Here is a 22,057-nt window from a genome sequence, read left to right as displayed (position 1 = left end):
GCCAGCTGCCCATACCTTGCAGGTAGTATTGCATGGGTATTTTGCCCAGGGAGTTACTGTATCAAGAAATGAATCCCTGTAGCATGTCTTTGCTATTGGCTACTCTGTCCCTCGTTCTATTAGACACAGCGGGGCACCAGCATCATTCCTGTGGAAAAGGAGAGAGTAGACTGAGTGAAACACACACACACACACACACACACACACACTGCAATAAGTGTTCGGAATCTGTTTGATTAGGCCTACATTCAACTGCGAATGTGACATGGCTCTTCATTTGATAAAAGTCGGACAGTATGTTTTCGTAGGGAAATGTAATCACAACGACCTTCCGGATTTGTTACCATCAAAGAATCTACTCAACCAATAGGAGGCGCTTTTAGACTTGAATAGTGGAATCGTCACAAGAGTGCAAGACAGCCTCTGTTTCAACAGCGCTGGGGGAAGAGGACGTCTACATAGCGGCAGTATATTGATCAATAGGGCGTCGTTTGAAATAGCCATTTATACAAGGCTATATATGAACAACTGTCAAGTGCCGAACTGTGCTCGCTTCATTATGATACAGCACAGGAACTAATAGCAGAGATGGCATCTATAGGACTGGTCGCCAAACTACAGGCTGGAGTTATTAGGCACGCGATACCACTCCGCTCACTATTGAAAACAACTGCTAGTCCTGTCCGCTTGACCCACAAGGTAAGTTTGTGTAAAATACGATTCGTGTAATCTACAATACTTGCTTGGCTGTACGTGCGACAGTGGGCTATTCAAATGGTTCGCTAAAACATTTTCATCTGTAATACTAGGGGGACTGTTGGGCGAATAGGAGATAAGTTCCTTTTGGCAAACTTGTTAATGTTGTCAGCTGCTCCTTTGATGAGACGAACGTAACATTATGCCATAGTGCGCACAGGAAATAAACATAACACATCGCGAAGTTAACCGAAGTTACTCCCTCCCTCCACCCATAAAATGGTGGAATTTGGGTGTTTCAGCACGTTTGTCTCCGCTTCGGTACAGTTAGCTTTGTAGAATGTAGTACATTGTGTTTTTTGCGTTGCACATTGAAGCAGGCTATAGCCTCACATTCTTACGACTTTTGGAGTTGTCTGCGCACGATGTCTTCTTCTTGCTGTTTCTGTATTCCAAGTCGGGCCAGTCGGCCAAAGTGTAACTGGGATGTGACTCGCATTACAGTTCTGATTACACTGAACACTGAACTAATTCTAGCAGTGACAACAGTAAGCAATAAGACAGCTGCAGTTGATGTTCCTTTGAAATATGGATAATGCTGACATTGAACCTGAAGGAACACCTATTTAGGAATGCACCTGGTAGGCCTAATTTCGAGGCTGCTGACTCTAAGCATCTAAACAGCACACAGGACTTCTGGCAAAGGCCTATCTGCGAGTAGTTCTAGGATTGCTCTGTAAACATAACCTGTATAGTTGTGAATAGACGGGAACACATCATTTTTCAAGCACAAACTGTTAGGACAGGCTCAAAGGGTTACACAAATGTTGACACATAGGCTATTGATGATTTGCAGTGCAGAGGTATATTGTTGACTTTGCTCAGCTTACGTGATTCAGACCTAAAATCTGAATTTATGCAGCAGTGCTTTGTACAGAGCATTGCCATTTAGATTAAGTTTATTTGGGGTTCATTCTTCATGTATTGGGCTCTGGGACTCAGTAATGGGTCTTCTAAATCAAACCAAAAGCAAATAAGCTGGGAAAACTTAATGTTGGTCACATAACAGAATAGGCAACCAACCACATTTGTGCCACCCACCTAAATCCCCTTGGATAATATGGGTACACCCATCCTTCCTTCTTCCTGGTGATTGAGCGGGCTCCACTGACTCGATTACTCCGTGATTAAATGGGCCTTCTGATCTGTCTGGAGATGACTGGGGAACATGTTGCTGCTGCTGCTGTCTAGACAGTAGTGTGGATCCGTCGGATTGTACCGTACCTTCATGCCCGACATGCGGACATGCAGCTAGTGAGATTGCAGCTGACTCTGAGACAAAGCTGGCCTGTGCACACATCCCCTGGGCCCGTGCCATGTCAGGCCAGATCTGTCCTCTCATTCCACTACACGCATCAGTGCTGGTAGACTTAAGGTTGGCCCGCATGCTGTAGATGCAGAAATGCAAGCGCATGCATTGTGCTGTGTAGTTATATAACACCACTTATGCATTCCACTACATGCATCAGTGCTGGCAGACTTAAGGTTGGCCCGCGTGCTGTAGATGCAGAAATGCAAGCGCATGCATTGTGCTGTGTAGTTATATAACACCACTTATGCATTCCACTTCATGCATCAGTGCTGGCAGACTTAAGGTTGGCCCGCGTGCTGTAGATGCAGAAATGCAAGCGCATGCATTGTGCTGTGTAGTTATATAACACCACTTACGCATTAATGAATAGGCCTAAAAAAAAAATCTTGGAGTATGCTTCACTGGTTGCGATGGCATCACATAAATATACCTGCAGTAGGAGCCAAGATTGCTTCCCTTCCCCCATTCCTGGGACAAGAGAAGACAACGGTCGTGGACGGGTCATATTTCACCTCTGGTAGACAGGTTCATTCACAGGACTCATCTCGCATAAATCAGCCCAGCCATTGCTTGGTTCATAGCACCTTGTCCTCTAGGGCTGTGCTCGGTCATGTTGTACTCAATCTTGTCTATTCTGCAAGTCTCTAATGTATAGCCCATAGCCTCTACTTAATAACAGATGGCAGTTCCTGTGATTTTACAGCTTATTTGTGCACCTCATGTTCGTTCGAAAGCATCAGATGGGCAAATTAAGTTTCAGTGTTATAATGTTCAACTGTAGTGAAATGATTATTAATTCAAAATAGCAAATTGATTTTAAATCTTCCCTTGGAGTTTTAATGTAATTCAGTTTAATAAAGAATCAAGCCCATTTTGAAGTGTTATATTATGTATTGTGGCTACTTACCTGACCAGTTTCTCAATTGAGTTCTTGCCAGCCCCTCACATAGGCAAACTGCTACTGTTCTGTTGTGTACTCATTTCAGGCACCTATTGTGGCAAGAGCTTTTGTCATCTTGGTGAGGTGGTAATTAAAATGTGCTCGGCCCTCACTTCATGTTCACAGACACGTGTGAATAATAAGGTATTTTTTCATAACCATCGTTTTCATGTACCCTTGATCTGTTTTATTAGCAATGTTCCACCTTTTCATAATCATGGTTGCAAAGCTAAAGTTAACACAGTTTGAGTCAAGGTCCCAGCTAAAGGAAGCACAGTTTGAGTCAAGGACCCAGCTAAAGTACACGCACAGGAGCTTTGTATGGTGTATTGGCAGACAACCCACTGCAGTTTAATATTCAATTCCGGGCTTGCTAGGATTTGTTACCAAATTAATGTTCCTCAACACAAATTCAGTGGGTTGACCTGGCTTGATGCTGGGCTGCAGTACCATCACCACTGTATAGGATACTGTAGGTCCCCATTCAGAGATATCAGCCCTGTCTCTAACATTGAACTGCGTGTCATAGTGAAATCAAAGGATATGGCTAGTGTGAATAAAAGCATGGTACAAATCATCTTCTGTTTTCCTAATTGAATCATTGAGACATTTGCCATCTCCTATAGCTTAAAGGCACCTTGCTGCACTACTGATGATATAATGGTGTAGGTTTAAAGAATAGTCATACATTTTCTCCCTACCTTGTTTACATTTAATCATTAGCCATTTTAGTTGGGTTAAAAATGGGGAACATTCTGCCTGAGATCAGGCTCCGTCGCAAGGCTTTTGAAACCCGCTGTTCAGTGAGTCATGCATTGGCATGCAGGAAAAGCCGAATGTGAAATGCACTCGAGTGTAAGACCTCAGTGCGGTGCGGTGGGTATAAATAAGCACTGGGCCTCAACCCCTTCTCCCATATTGTTATGACGGCAGAGGAGTGAGTCACAGCTGTCCGTCTGTGTCTGAGTTCTCGAGGGGGACTGGCATGGCGTGTGTGTGTGTGTGTGTGTGTGTGTGTGTGTGTGTGTGTGTGTGTGTGTGTGTGTGTGTGTGTGTGTCTGCAGGGCAGGGGGCGCATTAGCACTCGTTAGCATGGGCATACCAGCGTGGCATGTCCGTCAACAGGTGCACCCACTGCCCCCCTGCCCTTTTCAGTGCTCCTAGAGAGAGAGAGAGAGAGAGAGAGAGAGAGAGAGCAGTGACTTTAATGAGTCCAGAAGTGTGACCGTGATGTTTCATAGCTAAATGAAACCAGGATGTTATGGTTCTCCTAATTCTGTGTTTATTAACACTGATACATGTTGAAATGCACAGCTACAGATTGACAGTTTAATATCCGACGGCAAGGTCCGTTGACAGTTGACTGCTTTTATTCTCCTCTTCTAAACTGCGAGTGTCAGTCAGCTGTGGGACTGTGGCTGTGCCTGCAGACTGGAAGTTGGGGAGAGACGTGCTCAGTTAAACAGCATATTGACTGGATGCTATCATCCAAATGATCAATGTTGCACTGATGGCTCTTCTGAGACGAGTCAGATCTAATTCATTCATTTCTTTGCTGTATTGGTTTTGTGCTTCAGACCGCTTAGCCAGCTTTCATGCAACTCTCCTCATCCTGGGGACTTTAGACTCTGATGTTATCGTTCCTGATAAATTGCTGCATAGCTGAATTAAAAGCAAAGGGTTCACTTTCTGGATTGTGTACTGTCATTTGGCAGTAAAAAAGCAACTGGCACCATCACAACTGATGACACTATGGTGACAGGGGGCTTACTGAACACTACTCAGCATCTTCAGTCACCACCACAGGAAGCAGATAAGCTGTTACTTACTGTTGCAGTGCAGAAGCATCAGTATGCTATGACTAACACTGTCAGCCTAATTCATTAATCTATTTATTATTCATTCATCTATTTATTATTCATTCATCTATGTATTAATTGTTATTTATTATTATTTAGTTGTGGAAGAAGTCTGTTGCTGCCTCTACTGTCTCGTTGTCTTTGTGACAATGACAATAAAGTACTTTGAACTTTTGAACTTTAAGACACTGTGTGTGAAATGCAGGCTTTAAGCAGCAATAAGTAGTTCTGCTCCAAAACTAGCAAGCTAACTACCTTAAAGGCAATGCAACAACCTTGCAAACACCACCATGCCCAGTTGGCACTGATAGAAGCTTTCCAACACACTAATTGGTGTCTTTTGGCAGTATAGCTGACAGTGTCATGCTGTGTAAGCTTTTCTTCCATTTTTGCCGGGTGTACCAGCCAGGAACACAGAATTACATAGTGCAGGTGTTTTTCTTTCTTATGACCATATGCTATCAAAATGAATTTGAGGATGGTACCAAAACCAGTCGCCTATAAAACCATACCTCAAATAGTGTCAAATTGTTGCATAGTGTTGCTTTAAAGAGGTGGCCTTGTAGGCCTGTTAGGGATGATCGGTCATGCATTACCTCCACTCGACCTACTCGACAAACAACTTTCACGTCTATGTAAAACACAACCAAAAACAGAGCAGACGACTAAGAACATTTCCATTGTGCTCTACATTTCTTGAGGCTATTTATTTGGCCAATATGGTTCTACTCAGACCTGCTCTTCCACTGGCACACCCACAAGACTAGGCTCACCTTACTGTGTGGAGCCGCTCACCTTTTAAGCCCGCCCTGTTTCCATCTAAAACAAGAATGGGAGCATTCAGAGAATGCAAAACTCCGCCTTGTGACCTTGACCTTTGACCTTGACATCTGAAAATATAATCAATTATTGCCATTATATTACCCAATCTCCCCACAAAGTTTGATGGAAATCGGTCCATGCGTTTCTGCGTAATCCTGCTGGCAAACAGACAAACAAACGTACAGGGGTGAAAACATAACCTCCTTGGCGGAGGTAGTAACAGCAGAAGGAGAAAGGGGGTGTTTAGACAGAAGCCTGCATGCAAATGGATTTTCACAGGAGAGTGCAGTTGAAGTGCAGTTACCATGACCGCCTCTGTAATTTGGTTCAACATGGCATCACCATATTTCATCCAGCATGGTGTCAAGCAGGGGGAAGGGGATGGCGGGGGAGGGGCGGGCTTATCACACCAGTTCATTTCCCTGTTAGCCTCCTGGGCTGTGTCGGCGAGCGAGGAGAGAGCATACATCCTCTTGTCAGACTCGCCCGGGCCCCAGTGCTCACGCTGTGGCCGCTAGCCGTAATGAAGAGCCTGTGGGGGGGAGAGTTGGGTAAGGCTGGAGGGGTGCAGGCGGTGGGTCCACGGCCGTATTTCAGCGCTGACAGCACCCATAACGGCCTGCAAGCCACAGGGGCCGGTGGAATAAATGAGCTTGGCTGTGATGCATGATGGCTCTCATCGTCTCCATGGTCACTCACTGTCAGCTCATGAGAGCAGGACAGGCTGAAGAACACGACACTGGACAGCAGAGGAAGAAACATTTTTTATTCAGGAAGGCATTTCTGGCCTTGTGTTAAATCTAGAACCACTAAGTTTTCTATTATGCTTATGTTAACACATTTTTTTTATATTATTGTATTATTATAGTTAGTTTATAATAGGTAGGCACTCTGAGATTCTTTTGAATGAAAAGTGCGTTAAAAATAAAATGAATTATTATTATTATAACTGTGCTCTCAAAAGGTTCACTCGATCTGGAACCCGGAATGCTGCAGAACGGACATAGCAATGATGCTAATAATCCTCAATGATAATAAATGCTGAGGAAGGCATTGGACCAAGAGATGTTTCCTCACAGCTTTTCCTCTGCAGTGAATTGTGCTATATAAATATTCTGCTCAGCACCGCGGGAAACTAAGAAAATTACTACTAGAAATCATATGTCTGAGAAATGAGCTTTTCACAAAAAAGTTAAATAATTTGTTCAATTACACTCCAACTTTGCTTTCTAGACACATTAGCTAAGCATGGGGTGGGGGTGAAGCTGATGGTCCATAAAAGGAATGCACAGTTATTCAAACTGATACCACAGGAATGCTTCTTTCTCACGTAAAGCTTGATTGTGATGGTTTGTTATGCTTCTGCTGACAGGCACCAAATGACTCAAATTGAATCCACAGTGTTTCGGTGTCTGTTTGGAAACAGGTGGCAGACAACCACTTCCATTATGGACCAATTCCATGTTAATTTCATTTGCCCATATGTTCTCCTTCTCCTCAGGTCCCGACTATGGGCTATGAGCGCTAGTTATTCAGGTCCCGACTATGGACTATGAACGTTAGTTATTCAGGTCCCGGCTATGGGCTATGAATATTAGTTATTCAGGTCCCGACTATGGGCTATGAACGTTAGTTATTCAGGTCCCGACTATGGGCTATGAACGTTAGTTATTCAGGTCCCGACTATGGGCTATGAATGTTAGTTATTCAGGTCCCGACTATGGGCTATGAACGCTAGTTATTCAGGTCCCGACTATGGACTATGAACGTTAGTTATTCAGGTCCCGACTATGGGCTATGAACGCTAGTTATTCAGGTCCCGACTATGGGCTATGAACGCTAGTTATTCAGGTCCCGACTATGGACTATGAACGTTAGTTATTCAGGTCCCGACTATGGGCTATGAACGTTAGTTATTCAGGTCCCGACTTTTGGCTATGAACGCTAGTTAATCAGGTCCCGACTATGGGCTATGAACGCTAGTTAATCAGGTCCCGACTATGGGCTATGAGCGCTAGTTATTCAGGTCCCGACTATGGGCTATGAACGCTAGTTAATCAGGTCCCGACTATGGGCTATGAACGCTAGTTAATCAGGTCCCGACTGGGCTATGAACGCTAGTTATTCAGGTCCCGACTATGGGCTATGAACGCTAGTTATTCAGGTCCCGACTATGGGCTATGAACGCTAGTTATTCAGGTCCCGACTATGGGCTATGAACGCTAGTTATTCAGGTCCCGACTATGGACTATGAACGCTTGTTAATCAGGTCCCGACTATGGGCTATGAACGCTAGTTATTCAGGTCCCGACTATGGGCTATGAACGCTAGTTATTCAGGTCCCGACTATGGGCTATGAACGCTAGTTATTCAGGTCCCGACTATGGACTATGAACGTTAGTTATTCAGGTCCCGACTATGGGCTATGAACGTTAGTTATTCAGGTCCCGACTATGGGCTATGAACGCTAGTTAATCAGGTCCCGACTATGGGCTATGAGCGCTAGTTATTCAGGTCCCGACTATGGGCTATGAACGCTAGTTAATCAGGTCCCAACTATGGGCTATGAACGCTAGTTATTCAGGTCCCGACTATGGGCTATGAGCGCTAGTTATTCAGGTCCCGACTATGGGCTATGAACGCTAGTTAATCAGGTCCCGACTATGGGCTATGAGCGCTAGTTATTCAGGTCCCGACTATGGGCTATGAACGCTTGTTAATCAGGTCCCGACTATGGGCTATGAACGCTAGTTATTCAGGTCCCGACTATGGGCTATGAGCGCTAGTTAATCAGGTCCCGACTATGGGCTATGAACGCTAGTTAATCAGGTCCCGACTATGGGCTATGAACGCTAGTTAATCTGGTCCCGACTATGGGCTATGAACGCTAGTTAATCAGGTCCCGACTATGGGCTATGAGCGCTAGTTATTCAGGTCCCGACTATGGACTATGAACGCTAGTTAATCAGGTCCCGACTATGGGCTATGAGCGCTAGTTAATCAGGTCCCGACTATGGGCTATGAACGCTAGTTAATCAGGTCCCGACTATGGGCTATGAGCGCTAGTTATTCAGGTCCCGACTATGGGCTATGAACGCTAGTTATTCAGGTTCCGACTATGGGCTATGAACACTAGTTATTTAATTCCCGACTATGGGCTATGAACACTTGTTATTCAGGTCCCGACTATGGACTATGAATGTTAGTTATTCAGGTGCCGACTATGGGCTATGAACACTTGTTATTCAGGTCCCGACTATGGACTATGAATGTTAGTTATTCAGGTGCCGACTATGGGCTATGAACACCAGTTATTTACAGGTTTGCATTTGAATGCATCTGAAAGCTCTTCCTGTTCATAGTTCCTCATGGAAGCACATTGTATTCACTTGCAAGGAACTTTATTGGTTTGTTGGCCATCGGATTGAGCTTATTATTAAGACATTTGTGGTAGCATCAGCTGTACCGTTGAAGCCTACACTGTTTGTCAGCCTCTGGAATTCCTGTCTCGCGCATGTTCTCCAGTGAGAAATGAAGTCATGGTCTTTGGCAGGGAGACAAACAGCCTAGCAACCGGGTCTGATGGCACGTTTCCTGCTCCTAGTCTTTCACAGCGCGTGCACCTTTCTCATTAGCATCTTGATGGTGTGTGCCACTAAACACACAAACACACACACATACACACACACACACACACACACACACACACACACACACACATTCTGAGTGGTGTTGTCACGCTGCACACACCCCGAGCATGGTACAGAATCTAATGAGAATGCACTGAGGCAGTATCTCGCTTTTGTTTTCTCCAAATCGCAAACGAATTACCCCAGTGAACACTCTGCCACTTTAATCAGCCGGGCCGCGCATAAATAAACCTCAGTGGCTCGCAAGGTACAGCATTGAGAGGTTTGGCTACTTGCCTTTCCACTCTAAATAATAACAAAGAATAGTCATAGTTTATTTGACTAGTTGTGTAAGCTGATGTCATATTCAGTGAAGTATTAGAGCCTCTGCTTTTGACTATATGTGTGGTTCAGAACATCTCTAGCCTAATCTGATAGTCAATACCGTAGGCCTAGGTGTTGTTTTGCCATCTAATTTAGTTTCCCGCAGTGCTGAGCAGAATATTTATATAGCACAATTCATATACATTGGTAATTCAAAGAATATAGAAAAAAAATAAGAGATTAAAAAGGTAAAGTGCAATAAAACAGGTAAGCCACAGAATAGCTCAACTTTGGAGCAGGGTGTTGGCATATTAAATTGAATGAAGACATCATTACACACTCCTCCTCTGGCATCTATGGAGCCTCAAGAGGCACAGTCTGAACAACAGGAAGGCAGCAGGCCTCTGCTCTGACAGATAAAGTACAATGTGTCTGTCGACTGACGGGTCTCGGGAGGGAGGAAGTTTAGTGTTCTAGCTGGAGAGCAGCTCCTTGCAGTTACTTGTGCAATCCAAGGGCACCACTCTGCTACGCCTCGCATGCTATGCAAAGGTTTTCTATTTTACAATTGGACAAGGAGAAGCATACTGTCTGCATTTTGGACAAGGAGAAGCATACTGTCTGCATTTTGGTCAAGGAGAAGCATACTGTCTGCATTTTGGTCAAGGAGAAGCATACTGTCTGCATTTTGGTCAAGGAGAAGCATACTGTCTGCATTTTGGACAAGGAGAAGCATACTGTCTGCATTTTGGACAAGGAGAAGCATACTGTCTGTATTTTGCTGATGTCAGCCAAACTTAATTTGAACAGACTATTATCGGGATGCATAGATGCTCCAATAAAATAGTTTGGAATATGCTACAGCTACAAGATAGATAGATAGATAGATAGATGGATACTTTATTGATCCCGAGGGAAATTAAGGTCATCCAGTAGCTTACACTTAATTCACAAACATACATACATGCATCACAATAAACACAATACATACAATACAATACACATAGGGAGAACATGTACACAGGGAGTGGGGTGTTTACAGGTACAGGATAGATCTGGCCCTATATAATAGTGTGCATTACTTGTGACAGTGTTGAAAGTAGTGGAAGGTAGTGCAAGAGTGTTCATGTGCATGTGTGGACAGTGCAAAGAGTCCTGTGCAAAGTGAAATAGAAAAAAAAAAGTAAAGACTGTCCAAGGGGCTAGTGTAGCCAGTAAAAAAGGATGGGCAGTGGGATGGAATAAAGTGAGATGAGAAGGTGAGGGCAGACTGAGGTAGACTCATGCAGAGAAGTCCATCTCCCTCCCCCTCCCCTTCTGCGTGGCGTTATAAAGCTGTATGGCCCTGGGGACAAAGGACTTCCTCAGCCTGTCCGATGAGGTCCTTCTCTCTGCCACTGTTGTTAGGCAGTCCAGTTCGGTGCCAACAACAGCTCCTGCCTTTCTCACCAGCCTGTCAAGTCGCCCTGCATCCCTCTTCTTTATGCTGCCTCCCCAGCACACCACAGCATAAAAAAAGGACGCTGGCCACAACAGACTGGTAAAAAATGCGCAGGAGTTTGTTGCAGACATTGAAGGACACCAACACTAGTTGTGTTTCCTCTAGAATACACCCAACATCCTCATTTGTTAGTCAAAGCACCTTTTTTCATCTACCGAATATGCTTATGTAGGACAGACAATACATTCATTGATTTAGGCTTTATTTTTAACTGGCACATTTACAATTTAATCCATCCGAAGAGGGCTGAGATCTCCCCATGCTGCAAATGAGCAATCAGTGAATCTGTTCCAACGTGAGGTGAAGCCACTTGGGAATAAAAAGAGCTTCACCCCCAGTCCTAGGGTCTGATTGGTTCATTAAAAGAGCTTCCACAGTCCTAAGGTCTGATTGGTTCATTAAAAGAGCTTCCACAGTCCTAGGGTCTGATTGGTTCATTAAAAGAGCTTCCACAGTCCTAGGGTCCTGATTGGTTCAAGGGGGTGTCCAGATCCCAGCCCTCTTCCCCTCTGTGCCATCATAGGATTCGTTCACCTGATTGTGTGGAGCTCAGGTCTTGATATGGATCAAATGACCTCCCAGGCAGAGGACGAGGAGCTTGGCCCCCAAGTCCCACTATGTCACTGTGACAAGAGGCGAGGACAGCTGCCTTATCCGCAGAGTGTGGCCGTTATCGACCCACTGGAATCTACTTGGAATTCAAGCGGACAAGAAAGATTATCTCCTAAGGAAAAACGACAAACGCTCCTTTAGACAAATGGATCAGTCTTCACCCCTATGGGAGTCAGTTAGGCTCCATTTTAATTAAACAGTGGTTATTGATGCACTACAGAGTACTATTACTGTCTCAATGGCATCTCAACCTAGCATAGCTCAGCAATACACGGACCGGGATTTATACATTATTCATCTTACCAATTAATTTACACACAAGTGACATCTTAAGTAGTATGTGTTTCTAATATGAGGTCAGCACAGAATGCATTCTGTGGATGTGCTTTGAATGTCATTTGAATGCCAGACGTTCCTTTTTTTATGGAATAGTCTTCATGAAAACCAATACAAAAATGCAGAGGTGCAGTAGACGGTGATTCTGTGATTTCTCAAAAGTACTGATTTAATCAATACATGACCTAGGTAGCTGTGCATAAATCATCATTGATTACCAGCAAAATCAATGGTGTAAATCACCTGTCTTTCAATTCTAGACAAAATGAGAAGAGTGAAAAGACCCATCCTTTGTGCTTCTTGTGTGACCTTCTGTAGAGGAATGGTGCATTCTATGTTGACAAACCTGCAGACTGTACGATGGAGTCTCACAAACCAAACTAGGTTTACGGTGATTATCTCAACATGGGACCACCACAGCCTCCTCCTGAGAGACAGGCAGTCACCTTTAATACTGCTGGTCATCATGTATCCTCCTGAGAGACAGGCAGTCACCTTTAATAATGCTCCTCATGTATCCTCCTGAGAGACAGGCAGTCACCTTTAATAATGCTCCTCATGTCTGGTTCTACCCCCCCCGTCTGCTTGTTACAGTGTCAGCTGGCAGAGCTGTACGCTCTTATGAACCACCTTTGTGTTGACTCATCCACAGCGAGTCCAAGCATGCAAACACCATATCCCCACACCACACCCAAGTTAATAGGTGAAAGATTGTTTGGATAAGATGGCCATTTTAAACTCCTCCTTTGAACAGTTGTTCATGGGGGACATTCTATTGCTCCACAGGAAAAACAACTCATCCTAAGTAACTGACTGATTTGCAATAAAACACAAACTTCCTATTTTTGTGTCGTGCCTCCATATAAATAGTGTTTGACGTTGCTGGATATGTGACCATGTTAAGCACCTTGAAGACCTCTTTGTATTTTAAAGTGTGCTATAGAAAATAAAATCCATTATTATTATTATTATTTATTATTTATATGGAAATAATCATTGACTTCTGCTTTTGTTTTAGGCCCAGCCCAGACTGCCTCCGTGGAGATGCCAGCAAGTTCTCTTCTGCAGCACTCTAGCGCCCTCCAGTGGTACAGTACAGACGTCACTTCTATCACACACCACCCACATGAGTGCAGTTCCTTTCTGTCAGAGTGCCCTCCAGTGGATCAGTCAGGAATATCCTCTTGTCTATCCAAACTAAATGAAATGCTCCTTTTACTGATCACACATTGTTAAATGACGAGTCCGGTATTAAAGTAATTTACAGGTAAAATGGTTGTACAGGTAACTAGTTTTGGTACCACCCTCAAATTAACGTTGATAGCATATTGTCATGTGAAGGACAGATAAACACCTGTGTCTTCCCCACTAGCCATCCAGGATTTTCCCTATGTAGTTCTGTGTAACCGGCTGGTACACCCTTGAAAAATGGAAGAAAAGCTTTCACACAGCATGACATGGCCAGCTAAACTGCCACAAGCCACCAGTTAGTGTGTTGGCAAGCTTCTATCAGTGCCAGCTTGGCTGTTGGTGGTGTTTACCAAGTTTTTTGCATGCCTTTTAGGTCGTTTGCGTACTAGTTTTGGAACAGAACTCCGTATTGCTGCTTTAAAGTAACCAGTCCCCCATCTTCTGGACTCCTTTGTAGACGTGTCGGTGCAGTACAAACATGGCCGCCCCGTGGTGGCCCTCCCACTGCCCTCCAGGAGAGAGACCTGCCTCTTCTTCCTCAGGCCCATGCTCATGACGGTCAACGACTTCATACAGGACCTGCACAGGGAGGACCCTGGGATCACAGCTGCAGCTGTACTCACAACAGGTAGGTCTACACAGGCACACTCCTGATGGTGGCACAGGACAAAATGAAAGATGGTTTAATTTTTCAAAACAGACACAATCAAGCAATGATATATACAGCCGCGGAAAAAATTAAGAGACCACTCCAAAATTATCAGTTTCTCTGGTTTTACTGTTTATTGGTATGTGTTAAAGTAAAATGTACATTTTTGTTTTATTCTATAACCTACTGGCAACATTCCTACCAAATTTCAAATAAAAATATTGTCATTTAGATCATTTATTTGCAGAAAAATGACAATTGGTCAAAATAGCAAAAAAGATCTCGAATAATGCAAAGAAAACAAGCTCATATTCATTTTTAAGCTACACAATACTAATGCTTTAACTTAGGAAGAGTTCAGAAATCAATATTTGGTGGAATAACCTTGATTTAAAATCACAACTTTCATGTGTCTTGGCATATGTGTGTCTATCTCAAAGGGTTTCACAGATCCCACAGCCTGTTTGCAATTATAGATCAAACCAGACAACTGGGTAGAATTAAAGGATTAGTGGTAGTATTAAAATCACTGCACTGGTTACCTGTTAGTTTCAGAATAGATTTCAAGATTCTCTTACTAGTCTATAGATCACTAGTTTATAACAGACATGCTCTGAAGGTACACACGCAGTAGATCCCTGGGGTCTTCTGGCACGGAACTCCTAACCGTTCCAAAAGCCAGGACAAAGAGACCTGGAAAAGCAGCTTTTAGTTTCTATGCCCCCAGCCTTTGGAATACTTTGCTAGAATATCTAAAAATGGCTGAAACGGTGGAAACCTTTAAACGTGCGTTTAAGACATACCATTTTAATTTCGCCCATCAATCGCTGAAGTATTTATGTGTTTATTTATCTTGGAAAATCTGTGTCTCTTTACAAGTATTTGTAAACCCCCCCCCCCTTTCTGTGAGGCACATTGTGTTACCTAATGGAAATGCGCCGTCAAAATAAAGTTTGATTTGGTTGGAGTTTGATTACAATTAGGTATACGTCTTTTCCTGAGCTGTGTCTGGTTATCAACACCGATCAAGTGAATTTGAACATGTGCTAAATAACGCACCATCCTCATGATGTTCAGTCAAATATCTAACGTATGGAGAGACTGTTAGGGGGGCCGATAGATTATAACTCTGCTTAATGTTGTACTTACAGAAGGGGAGAAGGTGGCATGTACCACATCCATTGGCACACTCCTTAGTAAGAACTTCAAGCTGGTCATCAATGACGCTGTCTACAATGTGCACACAGCACAGGAAGGTATAGTGGCCTCCTTGTAATGCTAATAATAGTGTTTGGTGTTTACTGGTTGCAGTAACATTTGTAATGGTGGTACATGTTTGTTATTTGCACTGTTGACTTGAAATTAAGGCTTTGTACACAACAACACATGCTTCAGTGAGCATTAAAGTAAACATTTCAGGCAAACATTGAAATGCTTCGAAATTGATTTGATATTTCAAAAATGTTTTTTAAAAACAGCAAGTGAAGTCAGCAAGTAATAATAATAATAATTATTATTATTATTAATAATACATCACATTAATATAGCACTTTTCAAAGGTCTGACACTTGAAAAATGAAAATAAAAAATGGTTTAAAAAGTAACATGAAATGGATAAGCATGTCTTACTGAGCGGGCTCTCTCCCATGTCTCCTCCTGAATGTGACCCATGTCTCAGAGACGAGCAGCCATGAGCATGCCATGGGAATGGCGGATGTGAAGCACATGGTGCACCTGCTCCACACGGCCCTCCACCTCCCTGGCCACCACATCCTGAAGGAGAGGGAGCTGCTGGAGAAACTGGACACCATCAAACAGGAACTCAGCCCACTAGAGAAGGTGCTCCTGCCGACCAGTATAGGATCTGCTGGGCATGACAATGTTTCTGTCTGAGGTGCAGAGATATGATTATTATTTCTCATTCTTGTTTGTTTGCATGGTATATTCCTGTGTGTGTGTGTGTGTGTGTGCCTGTGTGTGTACGTGTGTGTGTGTGTGTACGTGTGTGTCTGTGTGTGTGTGTGTGTACGTGTGTGTGTGTGGTTGTGTGTGGTTGTGTGTGTGTGTCTGTGTGTGTCTGTGTGTACGTGTGTGTGTGTGTGTGTGTGTGGTTCTGTGTGTACGTGTGTGTGTGTGTGTGTGGTTCTGTGTGTGTGTGTGTGTGCGCTCCAGGTAAAAGCCCAAATAGCGCGGCGTGCGGAGCTGAGCTCCACCGGGGCGGTGTGGATGGGCCTGGGTCTGCTCTCGGTGCAGGGCGGCGCGCTGGCCTGGCTCACCTGGTGGGTCTACTCCTGGGACGTCATGGAGCCCGTCACCTACTTCCTCACCTCCTCCACCGGGATCGGGGTGTTTGCCTACTACGTCCTCACCAAGCAGGTGATGGGCCATCCACACACACCACAGGCATTGTTATGAATGTAGCAACATTGGTACAGGAGGTAGAGAAGCCGTTTGGTAATCAGAAGGTTTGCTAGTTCGATTCCCTGTCACAGTGTCCTTGAGCAAGACACTGAACCCCTAATTGCTTCTGCCGGCAGTGTGCCATCAGTGTAATACATGTAAAAAAAAAAATGTGTATACATCCTTGTACGTCGCGTTTGATAAAAGCGTCTGCTAAATGATGAAATGTAAATGAAATGTAAGCAACATTTGGCAGAAGCAGAAAGTATATGCTTAGTTTTAAAGCTACACCTTTCAGTAAAACTTGTTTATACTATTGTCCATTGTTCTGCAGGACTATGTGTATCCGGATGCTAAAGACAGAAAGTACCTGCACTATTTCTACAAGGGTGCCCGGAGAGCTCAATTCAATGTGGAGAGATACAATCATCTGAGGGAGGAATTGACCGAGGTGGAGAGACACTTGTCAACTCTTTTTTTTTTTTTATTATTATTATTTTATATTATCTTATTCATTTATTTGATGTCTATGAGCAAATGTAACCTGTGTGCCCGTGTGTAATCCCTAAGGTGGAGGGGGATTTGCGACGTCTGAGGAACCCAAATCACCTCCAGCTGCCCCTTGACCAGATCCAGCCCCCGAACTGAAGATGATTCATGCTGGATGGAACGCTTTTTTTATTGTCATAATGGTGCCTTTTCATTTTAAAGCATTTAAAGACAGCCAATGTCCTATTACACAATATCCTATTACCCAATACATTTTCAAGAACTGGAATTATTGAAATAAAGATGAAAGAAACATTTGTCTCCATGTCCAGAATATAATAAAACACTGTCTGTTTGTATGTGTTGAGCAGAATTTCCAGAACAAATAATTAAGTAGGAATCTTGAAGTAAAAATCTTCATTTTTATTGCACCTCAACTAGTCAACTTAATCAATCTAAAAATTACACCACATAGTACATTACCCAACTGCACTTAAAAAGAGGAAACAAAATACAAGGGAGTCTTCAAAACTCATGGATAGTGCAAACCCCCATCACCATACACCATACAGGTATTGTAAACATCGGCTTAAAGTACAGATACACTCAACATGAGGAATGATTGTGTGGCTCTGATTAATAGTTCATTTCAAGGACTATGACTCTTAAACAGAATTCTCTTGACCAGTTGTTACCGATAATGACACATATAGCCAAGCCAAGCCTTTACACAGATTGTACAGCTTAATGATGCCACCATAACTGGTACCGAATATGGTGGCCTTATATATTGCTCTGAAAGGCTATAGGAATTTGCTATATAAAAACAAACAGGACAGGTATAAATCTAGCTCTGAAATGGTCCTGAGTGGTTGTTAAGTGTGTACAAAAGGCACATCGTCGGTGTATGTTTGTGTTAACTTGTAAAGCAAAAAAAGGATCAGTACATCTTACTGTGGAATCCTTCAAGGTCACTATCATTGTGCTACATATAGAAAGGCTTTTACCCAGCGCTTTCAATTTGGGTACCAGGGTAAATATTTGTTCCAGTGAATTAATAGTGGAGGGCCACGGAGTGAGACACTCGCATAGATGACTCGGCAAAAGTGAGTGTGTGTGTCAAGCTCTTGTTTCTGGAGGAGGAATCTCAGAACTGCAGCGGGTTCCAACAGCACCTAAGACACCCCACTCCCTGAGGTACTTTCCATATTTAAAGGCACCCAGTGCAACATTAGAGGCCTGAGACTCGGAAAAAATAAACATTACATTTCTAGTCTTTTTTACACGTAGTAAGTTTCAATAACTCCATACCATTACATATCGACATTCAAGGAGCAAAGATGAGACGTCGTTGTGTGGTGAGAGCTGTTAGAAAATCGCGCTGCCAGCGCCGCCGGTGGGGAGAGGCCATTTTTTTTCCACATCTTTATTTATTGGTGGCACCAATAAATAAAGGACTACGCTCTTGAGGCTAGTTTTAGCGCTCTTTTTAATGCCCAAAGTATCAAACAATGTTGCAAATGTGCTAATATGGTGAAGTAAATGTCAATATAAAGATTGTCTTTTCCAGAATATTTCCATTTTGATGCCCTAATGTTGCACTGGGTGCCTTTAAGCAGTGTGTTAATGCTGAGAGAACAAGATACTCCAGTGGAAATGAATATGGTAAAAGGGTTTAACGAATCAAAGTTGGAGTGACAACAACTAACAGTAATTCCCTTTTTTGAAAGCACATAGTGGAGGTCCATGTAGGTACAATGCCTGATTGGAAGGTCATGACGTAATGAACTGAACTGGTATTTCAGGTTTTGGTTCTCAAGAATTGCAGGGGTTTTGAAGCTGGTTATTTAACTCCTCAGGATATCTTCTACCCCAAAAATTACTGTTTATATCAGATAAATGGTCTTAAAAAACCTGTACATAATTAAGACCCATACGTTACTACACACCTTTAGGTTTCCCCCAAAACGTAGAGAAAGTAAGTAATTCATTATATGCCCCTGCTGCAACCATATGTTGGTTGCCTTGCATTCTCCTGTACTCAATTGGGTATGAAGAACACATGAGGTACTATGTAATATTTTGAGTTTGATCAACCCAGCAATCTTCCCATAATGTAGTAGTTTTCTGTGAAAAGGATATGGAGGAGATTCTTAAAATCAAAAGTTTAAAATTTTGCTAGCAAGGACTTTTGAACGTCACAATATTATGCACCATTGTGTCTGATTATCTGTTGCCGATAGTCATGACTTGGAATAGATGTCATGATGAAAAACATTAATAAAAACCCTTTAGAAGTCACGAACCCCCTGTGTGTTACAGACGAATGGAGACACTAAGCACTCTTAGGCCTGAAGTAGAGCTTCTTGGTGAGCATTGAGGCAAAACAAGGCACCTGCTTCTTTCCAATGGCAGAAGGATCGTTGCATCGGCCAACACTGCGTCGGGACACCTTGCGGTTGACTAGCGTCAGAAGCTCAGTGAGCTCTAGGCTCTGGCCGTGCTCCTTCAGGGCCTCACACAGGTCCTGGATGTACCATGAGCCGTTTACGGTTTCACGGTGGGAGTAATATCCTTTTCAAAACAGCAAAAAAAAAGAGACAATAACAAAGAAACATTAATTTCAGTAAATTTTCCTCAACAAAATTAGTATTTTGATAACATTAACAATTTCTTTTCAAATCTGATATGGCTGGCAACATATGATGTGATGAGATCTGTGTATCTAGCGTATCCAGGAGGTTAACTCACCCTCTGCCACTGAGTAGCACATGAGGAAGTCTGCCCCAGAGGGCAGAGTGTAGACCACCCCAGCGTCGACCTCTACTTCATTGGTCTTTGTGTCATGGTCCACCACATCCATGGGGGTAACTGGGTCATCATGTTTGTCCCCACGGCACGCCTAGGATCAATAGATAACCAGGTATGGTACACAAATTAAGATCTGCAGGTTCGGCTGAGATCTGCAGGTTCAGCTGAACATGCAGATAAGAGTTGATTTTGGCTATATCGTCACCTGTAAGATGAATATCTTGGGCTTCCCGGCGAGGCTTGGGCATTTTTTTCCTTTGAAAAGACCCGTCACATCCTGGATGCAAATCTTCCCATCGTAGGCAAACACATGATCATTCTCCCCATGACTCAGGAAAATACAGATAAAGCAGTCAGAGTCCGTATGGTCGTCCTCGGCCGCTGTGGAGGGGAAAGTCTCAGCTAAAGTGAAAGTGAAACAAATCTGTGCCTAATACATAGTTACATAAATCCAGTAAAAAATATACAGTACGTGCTGTTCAAAGTTTTATTATAGGCTAAGTGACATTTTATGGAGATGGCAGGTAGCATGTTTTTCTCTATAGAAGAGTACTTGCCTTCACTTATCTTGGTCAACACCTCCTCCAGTTTGAGGTTGTCATAGGCTCTCACTTCAAACTCCAGCACCTCGAATCTAAGACAACGCTGTAATAATTAGTGTGCGTATGCACTTTTTTTCTGTTTCGTCACTTCTGTCTCTAGTCCTGTCCTTCTCACTTCATTGTTTAAAACAGCAAATAAAGCACAGCACTACGTTTATTTTGCTTTGTTATGTGGATGACAGCTCATCACTGAATGCAATAAAATACGAACATAGGTACAAACCTTCTGACCAAGTTGTGTCGATCCATGTTGGTGCCATTCCTTGGAGGCATCCCCAGACGCCAAAAAAAGTGCTCCTGATTGAAGATGAGGACCAGGCCTCTCTTTTTGTGGCTCATCTTGTACTCTTCGCCAGGGTCCAGGGAGACAGAGCTGGAAAAAGGATAAAACGCTTTGTTTAAGTTTTGTCTATATGGTGTTTTGAATCCTTTTCACTAAATGACACAGGAGGCTACTCTTACCTGTAAAAGGCATCGGTTTCTGTGACATTCTGGGTGACACCTGAGATGAAAATGGTTTCAATTTGACAGAGATCATTGTGCAATTGTTGTGCATGACAAGCTCAGACTTGACAGGCCTGCTTTCAAAACGTCCATTCTCATTACAAAGCCATTAAAATGTCTATCTTTACCCTCTAACCCTAACCACACAGCAAGTTTTTAAGGTGAACTCCCTAAAAGAGGATTGAGCATTTTGGCTCGGAGAGGTCAACCCTCTATTGTCCACAGGCACCTGGTGCCTGAGGGGTTCAATGGCCTGGTGACAGAGCGCAAGACAGCATAGGGGTTTTAAAAGGACGGGATTTTAAAAGTGATGGAATGACTTTTCTTTTCAGATCTTTTAAAATATTACTGGTGCACGCCACCAAGGTTTCGATTTCGTATACTACTGTAGGTAACACATAGTGCATGAACCCTGTAAAACGTAGACCAGGTGATAACGTGAGTCATAAACACTCACCTGAAATGATACGTCCGCTAGACGTACTGTCCTTTTCAACGTTCCCTGAAAGATGATTAAGAAACTCAAATGATTGGAATAATATCATCAAAACTTAAGTTATAAAGACATATCAAGACCATGGTTGCTACATGTTTAAAGATGAAATGTGTCCCACAGCCTATAGCTTTCAGTCAACAAAACGACTGCAACTAGAACTAGAACCAACTTCAGCAGTCTTGACGGTGTTAAAACTTAATCAAACCAGGGTGATACACCTTCAACGAGTAACGTTAGGCAACGAGTGATTAAGAAACTAAAATGATTGGAATAATATCATCAAAACTTAGTTATAAACACATATCAAGACCGTGGTACCATGGTTGCAACTACATGCATGTTTAAAGATGAAATGTGTCCCACAGCCTATAACTTTCAGTCAACAAAACGACTGCAACTAGAACTAGAATCAACTTCAGCAGTCTTGACGGTGTTAAACTTAATCAATACACCTTCAACGGGTAACGTTAGGCAACGAGTGGTTAATGTTTGTGATGCCTTTTGCCTCTGAGAAACACAGCTAACCTTCCTGGCAACATCAAGAAGAACCTTCCCTACATCACTAGATACTGAAACAGTTACAAGTCTATCCAAATCATTTTCTGCAAGTATTCTCCTACCTGGTGTATCTGTCGCATGACTCGCCATATTAATTCCTGCTTGCCTTCAGATCGACAAATGTTGTTAACACAACGCTGAAGTTGGACGTACTAGTAGAAATGATCACCGCTTGTCTCATTGGATAAGTGTTGACATGAGGAAAACACGATTGGCTGCTTTTGAAGCCAGTCAACTATGCGTAGCAACTTCCGTGTTCGTCCTAC

General features: G+C 43.1%; 2 protein-coding genes across 2 annotated transcripts; one reads left to right on the top strand and one right to left on the bottom strand.

Annotated features, from left to right (window-relative positions):
* The first annotated feature begins 420 nt into the window (after window positions 1–420).
* LOC308381891 (calcium uniporter protein, mitochondrial-like) lies at window positions 421–17,133 on the top strand. The gene is made up of 8 exons (XM_080859531.1): window positions 421–699; window positions 13,110–13,179; window positions 13,740–13,910; window positions 15,083–15,187; window positions 15,610–15,770; window positions 16,104–16,307; window positions 16,666–16,782; window positions 16,902–17,133. Exons 1-8 carry the CDS (start codon window positions 589–591, stop codon window positions 16,977–16,979), a joined length of 1,017 nt encoding a protein of 338 aa, XP_080715657.1. The 5' UTR covers window positions 421–588; the 3' UTR covers window positions 16,980–17,133.
* Window positions 17,134–18,850: 1,717 nt separating this feature from the next.
* Window positions 18,851–21,881, bottom strand: LOC308381523 (caspase-6-like; the record flags this gene model as incomplete). Its single annotated transcript, XM_080859115.1, has 8 exons — window positions 18,851–19,394; window positions 19,572–19,722; window positions 19,837–20,012; window positions 20,189–20,265; window positions 20,457–20,606; window positions 20,696–20,735; window positions 21,195–21,239; window positions 21,854–21,881. 8 exons carry the CDS (start codon window positions 21,879–21,881, stop codon window positions 19,156–19,158), a joined length of 906 nt encoding a protein of 301 aa, XP_080715241.1. The 3' UTR covers window positions 18,851–19,155.
* Window positions 21,882–22,057: the final 176 nt, after the last annotated feature.

This window comes from Sprattus sprattus (genome assembly GCF_963457725.1).
Source record: "Sprattus sprattus genome assembly, chromosome: 20".
Taxonomy (NCBI): domain Eukaryota; kingdom Metazoa; phylum Chordata; class Actinopteri; order Clupeiformes; family Clupeidae; genus Sprattus; species Sprattus sprattus.
This window is presented reverse-complemented; position numbering and strand designations above follow the sequence as displayed.